General features: G+C 50.5%; 1 protein-coding gene across 6 annotated transcripts in view; it reads left to right on the top strand.

The window, feature by feature from the left end:
• SLC28A1 (solute carrier family 28 member 1) overlaps positions 1 to 19,654 on the top strand; it is a 64,482-nt gene that overhangs the window by 14,970 nt on the left and 29,858 nt on the right. For all 6 annotated transcript variants that reach the window (XM_064569836.1, XM_064569835.1, XM_064569838.1 and 3 more), the window contains 6 exons: positions 458 to 543; positions 1,696 to 1,787; positions 6,654 to 6,837; positions 15,258 to 15,399; positions 16,047 to 16,160; positions 17,218 to 17,295. In XM_064569836.1, coding sequence (XP_064425906.1) covers positions 458 to 543; positions 1,696 to 1,787; positions 6,654 to 6,837; positions 15,258 to 15,399; positions 16,047 to 16,160; positions 17,218 to 17,295 — 696 coding nt within the window. The remainder of the gene's footprint in view (positions 1 to 457; positions 544 to 1,695; positions 1,788 to 6,653; positions 6,838 to 15,257; positions 15,400 to 16,046; positions 16,161 to 17,217; positions 17,296 to 19,654) is intronic.

The raw sequence follows: 19,654 nt of genomic DNA, 5'->3' as shown, positions 1-19,654 counted from the left end.
CTTTTCCCTCCCAACCTCCCCTGACAAAGCCCCCTGCCCCTTCAGCACACTGAGCAACCCCGGGGTGTGCCTTTCACACTGTAACCTCTACCCCCCGAAACACAACTCCACAGACGAATGGAGGGCAAACGGTGTCCTGGAGCCATGCCACGAGGTGGCCCCACCTGAGGCTTCCCCAACCACCCACCGCCGAGGCTCCAGGGTCCCCTCTGCACGCAGCCCATGAGCTCCCTGAGGGCGGGATGTGTCTGGCACCCAGTCCAGCACACAGTAGGCGCTCAATGTGCACTTTGCAGAATTTAATGAAGTTGTCCTCTAATGACTTCCTGTGCAAAAGCCCAGCCCGCACCCCAGCGCCCTCCCGACATGCCCATGGGCACACAGCGGGCAGGCAGGGTCCCTCTCCGCTCTCACTTGGGGCAGGAGGCACACTCTGGTCACTGTCTGGTGGCTTTAGGAGGAAGGCCGGACCCCTGGCAACGTCTCAAGCCCTGCAGAGGGTGGGGACAGCTGGACCGAGGCTAGCCCGGAGACCTCAGGACGGTAGGTGGCCTCCAGGAGGGATGTGGGTTGGCCTGGGGGGCAGGGACAGGAACCTGGCCTCCTGACAATAGGGAGGGGGCTTCCAGAACCTTTGTCGCCAAAAGGAGCAAACGTGCTTTAGCGGACGAATGCGCACTGCGGCCTGCTGCCTCAGGGGTGAGCCCGGCCGGAGGCTCCCACCCGGCCTTGAAGGGGCCACAACCAAATCCCCGCAGGAACCGCACTCCATACCGTGGGGCCCTTCTGACTGAAGCCGGATGGGGGCCCCGAACCTCCCCGCCTGCCTTCTACCCCACTGGGTCTCTGGGGCATCTCGGGGAACCTCGAGGCTTAGTTGGAAAAACCCTGGCCTGGGCCGGTCCCCTCATTTCCCGTGGGGAGGCTGAAGCCCCGAGAGGAAGAGAGACCGGCCCTGGTCACACGGGCAGCAAGTGTGAGCCTAGAACTCGGTCTCTTGAGGCCCAGGCTCGCTGGGGTCCCCACTGGCCAGATTCTGAGCTGAGGAGAGCACGAGGCGGAGGGGTGTGGAGGGCAGGGAGCCCAGCTGTGTGCCTCGGATGGGAGGTTGGGGAAGAAGGCCTCCCTTAGGAGGAGGGAGGTGGGGACAGGGAGGGGCGGGGCGTCCCTAACACAGCCCCCTCCCAGGGGCCGCCTTTCCTCCCGGGATACACAGGCGGCCAGGTGCGTGGGCGGGGGGGAACTGCAGGCGTGGGGCGGGCTGTTCACATGCTGGGAGGGGCTGCTGACTCAGGTGGTGAGTCTCCCGTCCCCCGGGAAGAACCCCGAGCTGGGACGCAGACGGGTGGAAATGGGACAGGGAGGCGCGGCGGCCGTCCTGGTTTGCGCCCTTCTGCGGGTGGGCGGCTCTTCCTCAGCATCTGGGTTAACTCCTTCCCGAGCCCGAGGGCAGAATTCTCAGGAGGGTCGCTGCCGCTCCAGGCTGAGGCTCGGCTGATGTGGACGGTGTGGGGGGCCTGGAGCATTCCTCGGTTTGCTCTGGGGTGGGGTTGCCCCGGTCCTGTGATGTCGAGGCCAGCGCCCGGCTCGGCCCATGTCTCCAGTGCACTGGGGATGTGCCTGAGTGGCCTCTCCCTGAGGTGTTGACACTGGGAGTCCAGGGCCACGCGTGGACTCTGCCGCTCCTGTCCCCAGGCGGAGCCCGTGGCCGGCCCTGAGGGCCCGACGCTCCTGCAGGGAGCACGCACAGCTTTTTCGATGGATCTGCTCGGGCCTGCTCTGTACAGGTGAGCCTGGGGCCCAGCCGCACCTGGCAGACAGCCATTCCCAGCCCCCACCACCCGCCATCCAAGTCTCAGGGCCTCCACTAATCCAATAATTCAACAACCGACTCGGGGCCAGCTCCGTGCCAGAAGCTGGGACATCAGAAGGAAGCCAGAGCGGGTCTTATTCCCAAGGTCGTCTCCGATCAGTGAGGGAGAGGGGAGCTAGTATTTCCACGTGATGCAGCCAGCCATCTAGGAACACCAGAGAAAGATGGGAGCGATCAGGGAGGACTTCCAGGAGGAGGTGACATTCAGGCCTCACCGGTGGAGCAGGAGCCAGCCGGGGACGCAGCAGGACAATAAGGGGTGAGAAGGCACTCCATGCAGGACTCCAGGAGCAAAGGTGAAACCCGGCGCGGTGCCGGCTGGACTGTTCCACCAGAGCCAGAGAGAGCCATTGAGGGATTTAACAGGCAAGCGTTGGGGCCAGATCCACACTGTGGGAGCCTGGGAGAGGCAGGCAGGGGTGAGGGGGGCTGGTGAGGGCAGCAGTACATGGGTGAGAAGACGAAGTGTCAGGACGGAGAGACCCTCGGGAAACTCCTCCAGGGACGCGCCGAGAATGAATCGCGAGGGGCGTCAGTGACCGCGGTCTGGGGACCAGCCGCGCAGGGGGCGTTGGCAGAGGGAGCGGCGGGGCGAGCCTGAGGGGCTGTGGGGGTGGGGGGGTCAGGAGGGGTGAACAGCTCCTGTGCAATAAGGGGAGCAGCGGAACAGGGACGGAGGAGCGGCCAGGGGATTTAGCGCCAAGCAGGTCACTAGGGAGCAGCGGGGGGAGGGGCTGGATTGAGTGAATGGGAGGTGAGGCAGTGTAGACAGCAAGTGTAGACAGCTCTTTGGAGGGATTTTTTATGAGGACAGGTGGGAATATTAAGGAGGGTGTGACAGTGTAAAGGAAGGGGTGTGTTGCTGACAGGAGACACTTGGACTGTGTTTGTGAGCCGAGGTGGGGGCTGGGGGGTGGGGGTATAGAAAGAAGGGGGAAGGACGAGGAGACAGATGGCAGGTGGAGGGCAGGCCCCTAGGCCCGGGGAAAGAGGGCAAGGGGACCAGTGGAGGGGCGGGTCACCTGGTCCTGCAGGAAGGAGATGGAGAGGGTGTGGGTGTGGATGCAGAAGCCCCTCCCCTCCCCTCCCCTCCCCTCCCCCCCCTCCCCGCCTCAGGGGGCCAGGCAGGGAGAGGACACGGAGCGCCATGATGGCAATGGCCCTGGTCTCCATGTTGAAAGCGAAAGCAGGGCCGTCTGCTGAGATGGGCTGGTTCATGGCCCTTCGAAGCTTCCTTCTAGAGATGTCTGAGACAGTGAAGTCTTCCTTTGGCAGGATCTGAGCCCGGGCCTTCTCTGTCCCCCTTGCCTCCACCCTCACTCAGACTCAGACTGGTTCCTCCTGAAGAAATGATTGACACGAGCACCTGGGGGGCTCAGTCAATCATCCAACTCTTGCTTTCAGCTCAGGTCATGATCTCAGGGTTGTGAGATGGAGCCCCGTGTGGGGCTCCGTGCTCACCAGGGAGTCTGCTTGAGATTCTCTCCCTCTGCCCCTCCCCCCAATAAATAAATCTTAATTTTCATGATCTTCAATCATTCTTTATCTATCTCCTCCTATCTTGCCTTTGTCGTCACTGTCAGTAAACGATCCTTTACAATGGCCGATCTCGATTTTCTCCATGTTTGTGATCTTGCTTTCCTCCAGCTCTTTGATAACTTCACTGTATCGTGTCTTTTATGGTGAGGCCCTTCGCATACTTTCTGGGAGTAGGTGCGGCAGAATGATGAAGCTCGTGTTCTCAGCACTGTGTGCCTGAGCCGTAGCCATGGTGTCCTCCCCTTAGGTGGGCTCTCTCCATGGGTGCAGAGATAGCCCTGGCTGCTGACCAGTCTCAGAAGAAGACCCATATTTCTGGCCAAGTCGCCGGAAGTCTTTGATTGGGTCATGTACCCCTCCCTGGGCTCCTACTGGACCACATGGGCTCAGAGTGGAAGCAGAGGAGTCCTGTCACCAGAGGGGTGAGCAGACCCTAGAAGAACACAAATAATTCCGAAGACACGTCTCTCCATGCCCTGTCTGGGGGACTTGTCCACCCTGCCTCCTCTCCCGCACAGTGTGCCAGTCCCCCCCCACCCCCGAGTCATGGGGCCCTGAGACAGACAGACCTGGGTAGGAATTTTAGCTCAATTCCCTCCCAGTGTGAGTCACCCTGCTTCGCCGACCTCAGGTGCCTCATCTCTAAATGGGGATCAGCACAGACCCGGCTGTGGGTGGTTACGAGCAGGAACCCCACAAGGGCTGGGAGGTGCTGAGTGCAGCACCCCTCGGCCTCCCACGGCCCTGGGCCTGCATCCCCGGCCCTGCCCCCAGAGCCACATCTGCGTGCCCCTAAGTGACATCTGTGCAGGTCGGAGGCCCAGCCCGCAAACCTCGGTGTGAGAGGAAGGGAGCTTGCTTTCTCAGAACTCGACTCCTGTGCTATTTCAATTTCATCATCCCAGCTGCGTGATCGGAACTTAATGTCTGTCAATGTGGAATGTTCCTTCACCCCTTTCCCCAGGAGTCCCCCCCACCTCATAGCCGCTATCAGTCCTCAGCTGTGTCCTGACCTGCCCACTTCTGCGGCTGGTCCTAGGTCCTCTGCCCTTGCAGGTAGCCATGGAGATGCCCCCGTCTCCGTCGGGGTCTGTTCTGGTCCTTCCCCTCTCCTCTTCCGAGCTCCTCACAGAGATCACTTCTGCTGCTTGAGGGCCCGCTCTGCTGTGCAGAACCCCAGAAGCTTTCTACGGCTCTGCCTGCCCACCCAGCGCGGGTGCTCCTCTCTCTGAAATCTCCCTCCCTGCCTCCCTGGGGCAGGGCTCCTCTGTTCCCAGGAGCCACCACCGCCTCCAGCTAGTCTGTCCTCAACTAGTCTGTCCTCCAGCTAGTCTGTCCTCTAACCACTGTCTTCCAGCTAGTCTGTCCTCCAGCTAGTCTGTCCTCTAACCACTGTCCTCCAGCTAGTCTGTCCTCTAACCACTGTCTTCCAACTAGTCTGTCCTCCAACTAGTCTGTCCTCCAACCACTGTCTTCCAGCTAGTCTGTCCTCCAGCTAGTCTGTCCTCTAACCACTGTCTTCCAACTAGTCTGTCCTCCAACTAGTCTGTCCTCTAACTAGTCTGTCTTCCAGCTAGTCTGTCCTCCAGCTAGTCTGTCCTCTAACCACTGTCCTCCAGCTAGTCTGTCCTCTAACCACTGTCCTCCAGCTAGTCTGTCCTCTAACCACTGTCTTCCAACTAGTCTGTCCTCCAACTAGTCTGTCCTCCAACCACTGTCTTCCAGCTAGTCTGTCCTCCAACTAGTCTGTCCTCTAACCACTGTCTTCCAGCTAGTCTGTCCTCCAGCTAGTCTGTCCTCTAACCACTGTCTTCCAACTAGTCTGTCCTCCAACTAGTCTGTCCTCCAACCACTGTCTTCCAGCTAGTCTGTCCTCCAGCTAGTCTGTCCTCTAACTAGTCTGTCTTCCAGCTAGTCTGTCCTCCAGCTAGTCTGTCCTCTAACCACTGTCCTCCAGCTAGTCTGTCCTCTAACCACTGTCTTCCAACTAGTCTGTCCTCCAACTAGTCTGTCCTCTAACTAGTCTGTCTTCCAGCTAGTCTGTCCTCCAGCTAGTCTGTCCTCTAACCACTGTCCTCCAGCTAGTCTGTCCTCTAACCACTGTCTTCCAACTAGTCTGTCCTCCAACTAGTCTGTCCTCCAACCACTGTCTTCCAGCTAGTCTGTCCTCCAACTAGTCTGTCCTCTAACCACTGTCTTCCAGCTAGTCTGTCCTCCAGCTAGTCTGTCCTCTAACCACTGTCTTCCAACTAGTCTGTCCTCCAACTAGTCTGTCCTCCAACCACTGTCTTCCAACTAGTCTGTCCTCCAACTAGTCTGTCCTCAGCTAGTCTGTCCTCCAACCACTGTCCTCCAACTAGTCTGTCCTCAGCTAGTCTGTCCTCCAACCACTGTCCTCCAACTAGTCTGTCCTCCAACTAGTCTGTCCTCCAACTAGTCTGTCCTCAACTAGTCTGTCCTCCAGCTAGTCTGTCCTCTAACCACTGTCCTCCAACTAGTCTGTCCTCCAGCTAGTCTGTCCTCTAACCACTGTCCTCCAACTAGTCTGTCCTCTAGCTAGTCTGTCCTCTAACTAGTCTGTCCTCTACCTAGTCTGGCAGCACAGGGGATAGGGTAGGACTTACACTTATTCACAATGATGCAGCCCATATTTTTACCGAGTGGAAGAACTATAAGTCCTTTCCATTCTTCAAGGGCCCTGGCTTCTGAAACTCATAAGGCAGGGAGAGACACTTCCCCCTCTGCTCTCCCCTGTCATATTCCTTTCTTGAGGCAGAGCACAGGTTGGCTTAGCTACTCGAAGAGGAGAGGAGCAAGCGGGGAGAAGGAAATTCTAGGAAGAAAATGGTCCATATTTTCAGAGTAGGATCCTGGCACACATGAGTGAACTCCATCCCGGAGTGACTGTCCTGTCCATCTCCGCCCACCATGGAACCCCGTGTGATCTGGGACAGAGCAGGCCCTCCGCTGATGCTCGGAACCCCCTCCTTACATACTCTCATCCCTCACAGCTGGTCAGCAAGTTCAAGGTGTGCAAAGCCCCTCCACACACCTTCCTCAGTTACTCGGACCAACCCTCCAGCACAGCCCGGGATGATTGTCCCCAATTCCAGCTGAGACAGCTGAGGCACAGAGGTCCTCCGTGCCCTGGATGGGACAAGGTGGAGCTGGGGGGCAGGGGGGCTGGCCCAGGTCATTGTCACTGACCCCTCTCTGTTTCATTCCCCCCCCCCCCCCCCAGCGTTCGCTGCCTTCCTGCTGACTGCCAGCATCCTGGATTTCCAGAGGGCCCTGGCACTCTTTGTCCTCACCTGTGTGGTCCTCACCTTCCTGGCCCACAGCCTGCTGAAGAGGCTGCTGGGACACACACTGCTGAGGTGTGTCAAGCCTCTGGGGCATTACCGCCTGCGCCTATGGTTTGAGAGGTGAGTGAGCTCACAGCCCCAGGCAGGGTGGGCGGGCCGTTGGCTGAGGCCTCTGAGTCTGCTCCGGGGTCACCACCTGGCCTGGGTGAGGAAGGCCTCAGTCCTTGCCCCGCCCGGGGGGTTCCCCGGCAATGGGGCACCCTCCCTTCTGTTAGCCCCCTGGGAGCCCCGGGTCACCTGAGAACAGGACTCAACAGTTTCCTAAGCTCAGAGGTTCCAGCCCACCCAAACAGGGAGGGCCCATGTCGGAGCCTCCTATGGGATCACCGGGGGCAGGAGAGACAGACAGCTGCAGGGGACCACCCCTGGAGTCAGAGTCCGCAGGATGGATTGGGGTCCCGGTGTCCATGAATTTAGTGAACCCCCAGGGGATTCTCGTGCCGCCAGCCATGTTCCTGGACAGGAGTTTGGGATCCCCTGGTTTTCAAACTGGGTTCCTTAGAGGTCTGGAAACCTTGGAGGTGCCATAGGGCGGGAGATATTGGAGGGGGGACCATTAGACCCCCCTCCCCAAATCCCCATTACAACCAGGAAGCTCTATTTTATCTGTTTTATAAACTGAGGTTTGCAAAAAATAAAAATAAAAATAAATAATTAGCTGGAAAAAAAGGTTTCTGTGGCTTAAAAAAAATCTGAAGACCCCCATTCTATTTCAGGACTCCATTTTGTTGATAAAGAAACTGGTGCTCAAGGATATCCAGTGACTAACCTAGGGAGCTACCACAGCAAAATGATTTGAGCAGGCCTATGGATGAGCACATTTTTTCATCTTATTTATAAATACATGTATAATAAATAATAATTACTATTCATAATTATAATGTATAATTTTAAATAAATTAAATTTTTAAAAATTAATAAATTATATAAACTGAATAAAATCTAAAAATTTTATAATTTGTTATAATTAAAATAAATTTATAAATAGATTTTTTTTTACAATTGGACTTTTATTAGACTAGTACAGTATTAACTCTACGCAGATTGTGCTATGCTAAGGATGCACATTATAATCCCTGGAGCAGCTAAAAAAAACTAAAAAAACACAAAAGGGTGTCACTTAAATAATAATAAAAGAGTTAAATAGTTTTGTGAAAGGATTTGTTTATACAATCATCTATTTGTGACTAATCATTGATACTGGCTTTCCATTGGAGGTATTGATGTAAGGTTTCCTTTAAAAAATACATGCAGATTAATTAGACTTTATGAAAAGTAAAAACTTTTTGATTCAAAGGATACCATCAAAAAAGTAAAAAGACAATCCACAGAATGGGAGAAAATATTTGCAAATTATGTATCCGATGAAGGACTTGTATCTAGAATTACAGCTCAACAATAAAAAAACAACCAAATTGAAGAATGGGAGAAGGATTTGAATAGACATTTCTCCAAAGATATACAAGTAGCCAGTAAGTACATGAAAACATGCTTAACATCATTAGCCATCATAAAAATGCAAATCAAAACCACATGAGATACCACTTCACATTTACTGGGATGATAACAAAAAAGACAGATGATAACAAGTGTTGGCCCAGTTATGGAATCCTCGAACTCCTCATCCACTACTGGTAGAAATGTGAAATGGTGCAGCTGCTTTAGAAAACATTAGTTTCAGGTGCACGTGGTGACTCAGTCGTTAAGCGTCTGCCTTTGGCTCAGGTCATGATTCCAGTGTCCTGGGATTGAGCCCCGCATCAGGCTTCCTGCTCGGTGAGGATATGTAGCAATTCCATTCCTAGGTATATACCTAAGAGAAATGAAAACATATGTCTATTCAAAAATTTGTACACAAATGTTTATAGCAACATTATAATGCCAAAAGGTGGAAACAACCCAAGCATCCATCAACTGCTAAGTGGATAAGTCCAATATGTATATCCATATGATGGAATATTATTTGGCCACAGAAGGGAAAGTTACATGCTATAATAATGACAAAGCTTGAAAACATGCTAAGTGAAAGAAACTGGTCACAAAGAACCATTTATATGAAACGTCCAAATTGGCAAATCTATAGAGACAGAGAGTAGATTAGTGATTGACTAAGGTTGGGGGGAATGGATGGAAAGATTGGGGGTGATGGCTAGAGGTTCTAGGTTATTCTTTGGGCTGATGAAAATATTCTAAAATTGATTGTAGTGATGGTCACACAACTCTGAATATACTGAGGACCCTTACACTATATACTTTATTTTTTTTAAAGATTTTATTTATTTATTTATTTGAAAGAGAGAGAGAGGGAGAAAGCACGAGCAGGGCGAGCAGTAGGCAGAGGGAGAAGGAGAAGCAGATTCCCAGCTGAGCAGGGAGCCTGATGTGGGACTCAATCCCAAGACCCTGGGATCATGACCTGAGCTGAAGGCAGATGCTTAGCCAACTGAACCACCCAGGCACCCCATACACTGTATACTTTAAATGGGCAAATTGTATGGTATGTGAATTTTGTCTCGATTTAAAAAACACATGTATTTGATATTGGCTTCCAATCAAGATTGAGTAACAGAGGCCACTTGAAACAACTAAAGAACTGGAACAAATATATGAAACAATAGCTCTTAAAATATTGGACATCAGGCAGCAGAAGACAGTGATCCTGGAGAAACAGGAAACAAAGGAGATGAGCCCTATGATTGCTCCACCCCTTAATGCATTGAGAGAGTTTCCAGGCCACAGTGCAGGGAAAGGGAACCAAGGTGGGCCAGGAGATTTCCTGGGTTGAGAATACAGAGCTGGGAAGCCAGGGAAGCCAAGGTGGTAAGAGTTCACAATGCAGAGTATGAGAGAAGACAGTGGCACAGAGAGAAAACTTCAGAAATCCACTAAGGGTCCTCTTTGAGTGTGCAACTGAGTTTTGATCAGTGAATGCATACAAGAAAACCATCCCAAAGCCTAGGAAAGACCCACCTGAAAGGATTAGAGGGAACAGTGCCTGGAAGTCACACAGGGCCAGAAATAGTGTTTATTCTCAACGGTCAGAGTGGAAACTTCATAATTCCACAGGGAATTGTTTAGAGTACTAAAGATCTTGGATCAATAGTAGGGAAAAATTAACCATAGAATAAACCCTGCTCAGGCTCTGCCTAACAAATCTTAAAAACAAAACTTGAAAGAGTCCAACAAAACATCAGTTAACCATGGCACATCTTTAAGTGGGTACATGTACCTGAGGTCTCCAGAGGAGAAAGAGGGAAGAAAAATTTACTTGAAGAAATTGTGTCCAAAATATTCCAATTTGATGAAGATTATAAACCCAAAGAAACTCCATGAACCCCCAGCACAAGATACAAGAAGAAAACCACACCAAGGCATATCATAATCAAATTGCTTAAAACTGGTAACAAAACAAAAAATTCTAAAAACAGCTAGAGAAGAAAACATGTGCAGAGGACCAAAGATACAGATGACAACCGATTTCCTCTCAAAAACAATACACATGAAAAAGCAATGGAATAGTAAAAACAAAACAAAACAAAAATCTGTCAATCTAGAGCTCTTTACCAGTGAAAGAACATCCTTCCAAAAAAAGGAGAAATAGGACTCTTTTAGATATACAAAAGCTGAAAGAAGTTTTCAGACACCAAAAGCAAACCTGCACTGTAAGAAATGTTGAAGGAAATTTTTCAAACAGAATGAAACTGAGATCAGAGGGAAATCTAGTGAAGAGCATTGAAATGGCAACTATATGGGTAAATATAACAACTATTTTTATTATTATTTAAATCTCTTTCAAAGGTAATCAACTTATAAAGCAAGAATAATAGTGTATTGTGGAATTTATATTATGTAGAAGTAAGGAGCAAGGTTAGGGAGGGAAGAAATGAAATTATATTGCTATAAGGTTTTTATACTGAATGTGAAGTAGTATCATATCACTTAAAGGTGGATTGTGATAAGTTAAAGATGTATATTATAAATGCTAAAGCAACCACTAAAATAACATGACAAGGAGTTATAACTAACAAGTTAAAAAAGCGAGTGAGAGAGATAAAGGAGAATCATTTTAAAATAATCTGAAAGAAGGCAGAAAAATAGAAAAAGGGGAATGAAGAATAGGTGGGACAAAGAGAAAATAAATAGCAAGATGGTAGATGAAACCCTTCCTCCAAACCAATAATCACATTAAATGTACAGACCAGTATCCCTCATGAATAAAGATGTAAAAATTATTAACAAAATTTTAGAAAACGAAGTGCAACAATATATAAAAGGGATTTAATATGTGAATGAATGGGGTTTATCCCCGGAATCCAAAGTTGGTTTAACATTAAAAAATTAATGTCATAGGTCATATTAATAGACTAAAAAGAAAAAAACCCATATGTTTATGTCAATAGACTCAGAGAAAGCATTCGACATAATTCAGCATCCATTCCTGATAAGAATTCTGAGCAAAGTAGGGATAACAAAATAACAAAAATCTACAGCTAACATCATACTTGACTGTGAAAGACTGAATGCTTTTCCACTGAGATTAAGATACAAGAATGTCCCTTCTCATCACTTTTATCCAACATTGTACTGAAGGTTGTAGCTTGCGTGATAAGGTAAGAAAAAGAAATGAAAGACATGTGGATTGAAAAAGAAGTAATGCTGTCTTTATTCACAGACAACATGATTGTGTACATAGAAAATCCTATGGAATCTACCAAAAAGAGTTAATAGAACTGATTAGTGAGTTTAACAAGTTGCAGGATACAAGATCAACATGCAAAAAAATATATATTTAAATATACTAACAATAAACAGCAATAACTTAAAATTGTAAATGCTGTTTAGAATAGCATGAAACATAAAATACTTAAGGTAAAATCTGACAAAAGATGTGCAAACTTGTACACTGAAACTTATAAAACACTGCTGAGAGAAATTAGAGAAAACTTAAATAGTGGGACCAGCTTCATGGATCAAAAGACTCAGTATTGTCAACATATCAATTCTCCTCAAATTAATCTATAGATTTTTGTAATATCTCAATCAAAATTATAGCAGACTTTTGGGGTAGAAACTGATAAGATGATTCTAAAATTCATATAGAAATGCAAAGAAGAGGGCGCCTGGGTGGCTCAGTTGGTTAAGCGACTGCCTTCGGCTCGGGTCATGATCCTGGAGTCCCGGGATCGAGTCCCGCATAGGGCTCCCTGCTCGGCAGGGAGTTTGCTTCTCCCTCTGACCCTCCCCCCTCTCATGTGCTCTCTCTCTCATTCTCTCTCTCTCAAATAAATAAAGAAAATCTTAAAAAAAAAAAAAAGAAATGCAAAGAAGAACCGAGAATAGCCAAAACACTGAAAATGATGAACAGGTTTGATGAATTTATACTATCTGTCTTTAAGACTTACTGTAAAGCTACAATAATCAAGACAATATGGTATCAGCATTAAAACAGACAAATAGATCAATGGCACTGAATAGAGTCCAGAAATAGATCTACATATATATAGCAAATTGACTTTTGACAAGGGTACTTAAAGCAATTCAATGTAGAAATAATCATCTCAACAAATTATGCTAAAGCAACAGTATATTCATAGTCAAAAAGAAGAAGAGAAATGAAATAATAATATAATTCATGCCTCACAGTATATGGAAAATTAACTGAAAATAGATTAAAAATGTAAATTGAAAGCCAAAAACTATAAAACTTCTATAAGAAAATGTAGGAGAAAAATCTTTGTGACCTTGAGTTAAGTAAATTTCTTAGATACAAAACCAAAATCACAGTACATTAAAAAACTGGACAAATTGAATTTCATCAGAATTAAGAACTTCTCTTCAAAAGACATGGTTAAGAGAATAAAAAGAGAAGGCATGCTCATGAGAAAAGTTTTGCAAATCACACATTTGACGAAGGACTTGTATCCAGAATATATTAAGCTCTCCTCAAAACTCGGTAAGAAAAACAACCCAATTGAAGAATAGGGTCAAGATGTGAGCAGACATTTCATTAAAGAAGAAATGTAAGTGGTAAATAACCACGTGGAAAGATGCTCAACATCATTAGTTATTAGGGAAATGCAAACCACAAAGAGCTACTACTGCATGTCTATTAGAATGACTAGAATTTGAAAGATTGACCATATGAAGTGTGGCAAAAATATAGAGAAACTGGAACTCTTACATACTGCTGGTGGGGGGTGTAAAATTGTACAATCACTTTGGAAAACAGTTCGGCAATCGCCTAAAAAGTGAGATCTAGGGCGCCTGGGTGGCTCAGTTGGTTAAGCGACTGCCTTCGGCTCAGGTCATGATCCTGGAGTCCCGGGATCGAGTCCCGCATCGGGCTCCCTGCTTGGCAGGGGGTCTGCTTCTCCCTCTGCCCTCTTCCCTCTCGTGCTCTCTGTCTCTCATTCTCTCTCTCTCAAATAAATAAAGAAAATCTTTAAAAAAAAAAAAAGTGAGATCTACCATATGACTCACCCATTCCACTTACTGCAGTATTACCCAAGTAGTATTGACCCAAGAAAAATGAAAGCATATATCCATACAAAGACTTGCACATGAAAGTTTGAATGTTCCTAGCAGCTTTATCTGTCATAGCCAAACACTGGAAACAACCTAAGTGTGCGTCAGCAGATGAACAGATAAGCCCGACGTGGTGCATCCACCCAATGGGATTCTGCTCAGCAATAAAAAGGAATGAGTTACTGATACATGCGAAAACATGGAGGAATCTCAAAATAGTTACGAGAGAAAGAAATCACATAAAAAAAAAAGGATATGTACGGTATGATCCCATTTATATAAAATCCTAGAAAATGCAAACTAATCTAGTGACAGAGAACAGATCAGTTGCTGCCTGGGGACAAGGGGGGAGGCCAGGAATTACAGAAGGGCATGAAGAACCTTTTGAGGGTGATGGATATGATAAGTTCACTGTCTTAATTGTGGTGATGGTCTCAAAGTGAGTACATACATCAAAACTTATCAAATTGTATGTTGTTTTTTTTTAAGAGAGAGAGAGCACATGTGCAAGTGGGGGGGGCATGGCAGAGGGAGAAAGAGAGAGAGAATCTCAAACAGGCTCCCTGCTGAGTGCAGAGCCCAACACAGGGCTTGATCTCATGACTTTGAGAACATGACTTGAGCTGAAATCAGGAGTCGGATGCTCAATCGACTGAGCCACCCAGGCGCCCTTCTTTTAAAAATTTTTTAAAATTGTACATTTCAATGTATTCTATTTATTATATGCTAATTATACCTCTGCAAAGCCGTTAAAAACAGATGACAACAACAAAAACCCAGCCCCAAACATGCTTTGTTTTTTTTTATTTTCTATTTTTTATCTTTATTTTTTTATTATTTTAAATATTTTTATATTTATTTGTTATTTCATTTTATTTTATTTTAAGTAGTCTCCACACCTAATGTGGGGCTTGGACTCATGACCCTGAGACTAAGAGTTGCATGCTCTACAGACTGAGCTAGCCAGGTGCCCCTGCGCTTAAGTTTTTATAAAGTAAGTTAACGTCAGGAGAAATAGCAAGGCAAGTGGCACAGAGACAGGGTGGGAACCGTGCATGTGGACCAGGGGTGTTAGGTGCTTGGAAACATGGGCAGAAGTAAGCAGTGAACCCTAGACGTGGCCTGCCTGAGCTCTGGTCCTGGGTCTGCCTCTTACCAGCTGGTGGCCGTGCACCGAGCTAGTTAAGAGGATAGACTAGCTGCCCGGGTGCCTGGGTTAAAATCTCACATCTGCTACTGTTCAAATGCGGGGCTGTGGGCAAGTCATTTAAACTCACTCTGCCTCAGTTTCTTCACCTGTATAATGGGCAGTGACCATACATCTCTCAGCATCCGGCATTGCTCCTGATATTTAATAGGTGCTCAGTGAACATTAGCTGTTATCAGTAGTTCTGAGGGAGTTGATGACCGGGTCGGGGGCAGATCTCGAGCACCCAGTGCCCAGCGCTACTGGACAAGCCAAGCCCAGCCCCAGGGAGGAAGGTGTGGCTGTGAAGGTTGCTTCCAGGCCTCGATCTCAGGGGCTTGGCTCACCTGCCCAGACTGACATTATTGCTTCTGGACAGCAGAGCCCACGGTGCCAACAGCTGCGTCCTGGGCCGCACAGGCCCCACCTCACCCCGGCCTGGTCAGAGGCTGGGCTGAGCATCACTGCAGCTGTGGGAGTCCTGCCCCTTGATGGAGCCGCGTGCCTGGCACCACGCGAAGCTCAGTACACGCATTCTCCTCTTTAGTCCTCTCAGCAGCCTGGAGACATGAGGGTCTTTGGCTTCATTTCCCCAATGAGGGCGCTAGCCTCAGAGAGGCTGGGCGGTCTGTGTGAGGTCACAGGTCTCTCTCTCCTCTCACCGGCCCTGAGCACCGTTTCCCTGGGGCCCTGGCGCCGGTGGGGGAGGTGGGGTGGGGAGGGGGCGGGGAGATACTGAGAGTGGTAGCTTTCTGCCTCTCCCCTGCAGGGGTCTGGCCCTTGCTGCTTTCCTGGGCTTGGTCTTGTGGCTGGTTCTGGACACCTCCCAGCGACCTGAGCAGCTAGTGTCCTTTGCAGGAATCTGCGTGTTCATCAGCCTCCTCTTTGCCTGCTCAAAGCATCACCGCGCAGTGAGTGCTTAGTGGTCAGGTCCAGGCTGGGCCGCAGCCCCTTCTCTCCCTGCCTCCTTGGACCTTGTAGCCACCCCCTGAAGCCAAGACCCCTCCCCGTTTCACAGCGTGGCCAACGTCCCCCTACAGCCTCCAGCTAAGCCTCACGGAGATCCTCATGCACCCCTGAGTTTGGGGATCACTGCTAAGAAATCATTAAATGCTGAGAGCAGCAACCCTCCTCTGGGGGTGTGGGCATCGAGGGAGTGGGGTCAGGGCAGCTGGGAGCCCTGCCTGTGGAGGAGGGGTGGGGGGGAGGCCCGGGCAGGCACCCCCACTCCAGCTCTGCCCACCCAGTGATGACCAGGACCGAGTACCATGGCAGGCTGGAGGCTGCTCGTGTCTTGCATGGGTCCCTAGACCTTTCCCCACCCTGCCCACTTCCCCAGGCCCGTGGCTGCTAAGAGTGTAACCTGTTCTGACTCCAGGGGAGGTGACCATTGGCAACAGGCCCAGAGTTCTGGCTGGGTCCAGTCTCTGTCCTACGGACAGACCCAAACTCCCACAGCCCGTCAGTAGCACCATGCTCTCTGGCCTTACCCTATGCTGTTCCTCTGCGGATCCCCCCAAGGAGCTGAGCTCACCAGGACCTTTCTTCTGAGTGGCAGGTGTCCTGGAGGGCTGTGTCCTGGGGCCTTGGCCTACAGTTTGCACTTGGACTCTTCGTCATCAGAACAGAACCAGGATTTATCACATTCCAGTGGATGGGCAACCAGATCCAGGTGCGTACGTGGGGCCCAGCAGCCCATGGCGTCTTGAGCTGCCAGGAAATGGAGTAGAAGCCACTCTGTCGGGGAAGGTGGGTGGTGAGGCCGTAGGGAGGGATTGGGACCAGGATGGTGGGTGTGCCCTGGGTCCTGGATCACATGAGCAGCCAGGGCTGGGCAGTTCAGCTGCTGCTTCCCTCAGGCCTGGGGCCACCTGCCCAGACGGAGCCGTCCATTCAGAGGCTGGTCTGATGTGATAGGGAATCTCAGGACAGGGAGTTTCTTAGGGAACCCGGGCACAAGGCAGGTGGCCTTCAGCAGTCACGAGGGATGTGGACCTTGTAATAGTTAAAAGTGCTAAAAAAAAAAAAAATTCCAAATGATTTACTTTGTGTACGTGTGTACGTACAAATGATGTTCAGTTTACTGAAGTCATATTTTTAAATTCCATTGTTTGTTGTAGTAAATACGCATACCACAAAATTTACCACTTTCATCATCTTTAAGTGTCATGAAGCTCGTTCACATTGTTGTGCAACTATCATGAGTTACTTTTTAAAGTATAAATTATCGGGGGCGCATGGCTAATCCTCTCTGCACCCCAGTCTCGCCAGCTCGGATTTCCATGTGCTGGCCCCCACTGTCATTTTATAGATGAGACTCCTGAGGTCTGGACGAGAGAAGTGACTTGTCCCTGAAGTCACAATGCGAGGTCAGGACCTAAAACCAGCTCTGTAGAAGGGTGGGGGCAAGGCCAGCAAGGCCACCAGCCTGGGGTGGGGACAGGATGGCGCTGTGAGGGGAGTAAGTAGGTGCACAAGGCACCACCCAGAAGAGCCTTCACACACGTCTGGCTCACCATCATCCTTGCTTTCACAAAGCACACTGCCAGGTATGGCCCCAGGTGGGGGGCCCGGGAGGCCCACTGTCTCTCCCCCTGGGCTGCCGGACAGGCCCGTGGCCAGCAAGGTCCCTCCGGCTCACCCAGCCCCGGGCTCCTGGCCACCATTTCTCCCTCCTTGCTTCCTGGCCTCCCTCCAGGCTTTTGCTTTGTTTTATGTTTTGCTTTCAGATCTTCCTGAGCTACACGGATGCCGGCTCCAGCTTCGTGTTTGGGGAGGCGATGGTCAAGGGTGTCTTTGCCTTTCAGGTCAGCTCAACTCTTGGCCCACGAGGCCTTTAGCCGGGGCTGCCCGGTGCCCCCAAGCTAGTGGGGAGTCTGGGTGAGCAGCTGGGCCAGGCCCAGGTGGAGGGGAGGGCTCTTGCGGGTGGAGCCGCATCCTGGACCTCAGGAAGCGTAAGCGCCAGGGTGTCGAGTGGGGCCCCCACAATGTGTTCACCTGCTGGTATGTTTTCCGTGTGTTTTGTAAAATTTGCAAAGTTTTCCTTAAAAATGAACCCCCAGTTGCTGGAACTGTGTGAGGCTGGAGGACAAGAAGTAAGGGTAGGGGCAGGGGGCTGGCACCTGCTTTCAACTTAGCCCCCACCGTGCTGCAGGGACCCGAGGCCTGTGAAGGACACTTTCCAGGAACCCTTAGTCACAAGCGACCCTCTCGACCCTCTCGGGCTGCTTCTACTTCAAGGCCCCACAGGCCACCTCTTCAGGAAGCTGGCCCTGATTATCCAGCTGCAAGCTAGGACTCCCCCCTCTGGGCTCTCCTGGACCTACAGTCCCTCCCTCCCTCTCTCCTTCCCTCCTTCCAGCGGTTTATTTTGTGCCTGTTCCAGTGCAAAGTACTACAGAGGAAACTGACCGAAAGACTCCAGGGCCTTGTTGTGTATGGCAGAGCCCTGACCCTGGCCCTGACCCCGATCCTGACTTGACACGGGGCAGGCTGTGCTGAGTTTGCAGGTGTGGCCGCTCCCCTATTCTGCGTGGAAATGTGCTTGTATTTCTTCTTTCTCCCATTGGCTGCCTGAGCACCCACGTGCCTCCTTCCGTAAGACCTCTGCCCACCTCACACCCGAGCTGTCTAAAGACCCTGAAGCCCCCTCCAGGCTTAAGCTCCACTTGCAATGCCAGCAGAGAGAGAGAGAGAGTGAGAGAGAGAGAGAGAGACTCTGCCATTGTTCCCATGGCACCATGGACGGGATCCCATGCTGCCTACGTGAGCATGCCCCAGACCACTGTCACCGTGGGGCTGCTGTGTGGGATCCCACGTGTAGGTTCGGGAGGTTTCTGCTTTCTATTACGCTGGCCATTGTTTCTAGAGCCTCCCACCCTGCAGTGGGTGTTGGGCCCCGGAGGCTTCCAGCCTGAGCCATGGGCTCAGCTCTGCACTGCTGGGCTGATGTTGAGCCCGGTGGTGAGTCTGGACGTCTCCAGGTCCGCTTCCCCTGCCATTGACTCGTGGTGAGGTCACCTTGTGTCACAGCATCTGTGTGTGCCACCAGCTCTCAGGGAAATGTCCCCTTTAGCCAAGGCATTCGAATAATGTCAGTGCTCGGAGAAAAGAGGGAGGGGACCCGGTTCCTGTCCTCTCAGGAGTCTTGTGGGCCCTGGGATGGGCTGATCCATCACGTTCCTCAGAGACCAGTTCTGTGTAGAGAGGGAAGGTGGGGGGGGGGCAGCCTCTGTCGGTGCCCCGCAAAGGTCCCCGAACACCACTCCTGTAGGGCAAGGGGGGGCTGCTCCCTTCACACTTGCATTTCCAAGCAGGGGCCACCCAGGGTTCCAGGGAGAGCCTGGCTGACTTCCTGTGTTCACCGGACAGAGAGATAACAGCCTGCATCCTCTTACTCTTTAAAAGACAAACACTCTACAGCTCAATCTCCCCAGGAAGCCAGGTTCAAGTGCAGTTGGCACAACCGGAAGTGCCCGGGGAGTCCATTTAGGGAGGGATTGCTTCAGCTAGGGACAGGGAGGATAACACCCCCCGGAGGTGGTGTTTGATGTGCAGGACAAGAAAGATTTGGAGGCGCAGAGAGGCAAGAAGAGGAAGTTCATGGGATAAGCACGGAGGTGAGAGTGTGCAGGTGTCTCTCAAGTACAGGGCGGAGTTCCCTCTGCTGACACGAGAGCTATTGGTGGGAAAGGATGGGCTAGGGCACAACCCAGACGTGTGGCGGGGCTGTACCTGGAAGGGTCCTAAATGCCATGTGGAGGCACCTGGGTTTTGTCCCCAGGAAATGGGAGCTCCTGAACATTTTTGAGCAGGGAGGGACTTTTTTGGAGCTTTGGAACAGTTATCATGTCAATAGTGGGTAGGAAGGGTTGTAGCCAGGATGCTTGGAATAGAGGACCAGAGGAGGCTGCCTCATCTGCATGTGGTGACCTGGGGCCACGGGACTCCGTGGTGCAGGAGAGAGATCACCTCGGGGAACGGAGGCTGAGGGGGCCTGCAGGAAGCACATCACTTAGCTCCACGTGTTGTAGCCGTGTTTGCATTTAGCTGTTGGAGGGCAAGGCCTGGGTCTTACCCATCCTTGTGTCCCTTGACTGACCCTGAGCCCTACAAAGCCCCTCCCAGTGCCTGGACGCTGCTCTTTGCCGAGCAAATGGTGGTTCT

The sequence above is a fragment of the Mirounga angustirostris genome, unplaced genomic scaffold, assembly GCF_029215605.1.
Source record: "Mirounga angustirostris isolate CCGP_5_RB_7025 unplaced genomic scaffold, mMirAng1.0.hap1 SCAF_9, whole genome shotgun sequence".
Lineage (NCBI taxonomy): Eukaryota > Metazoa > Chordata > Mammalia > Carnivora > Phocidae > Mirounga > Mirounga angustirostris.
This window is presented reverse-complemented; position numbering and strand designations above follow the sequence as displayed.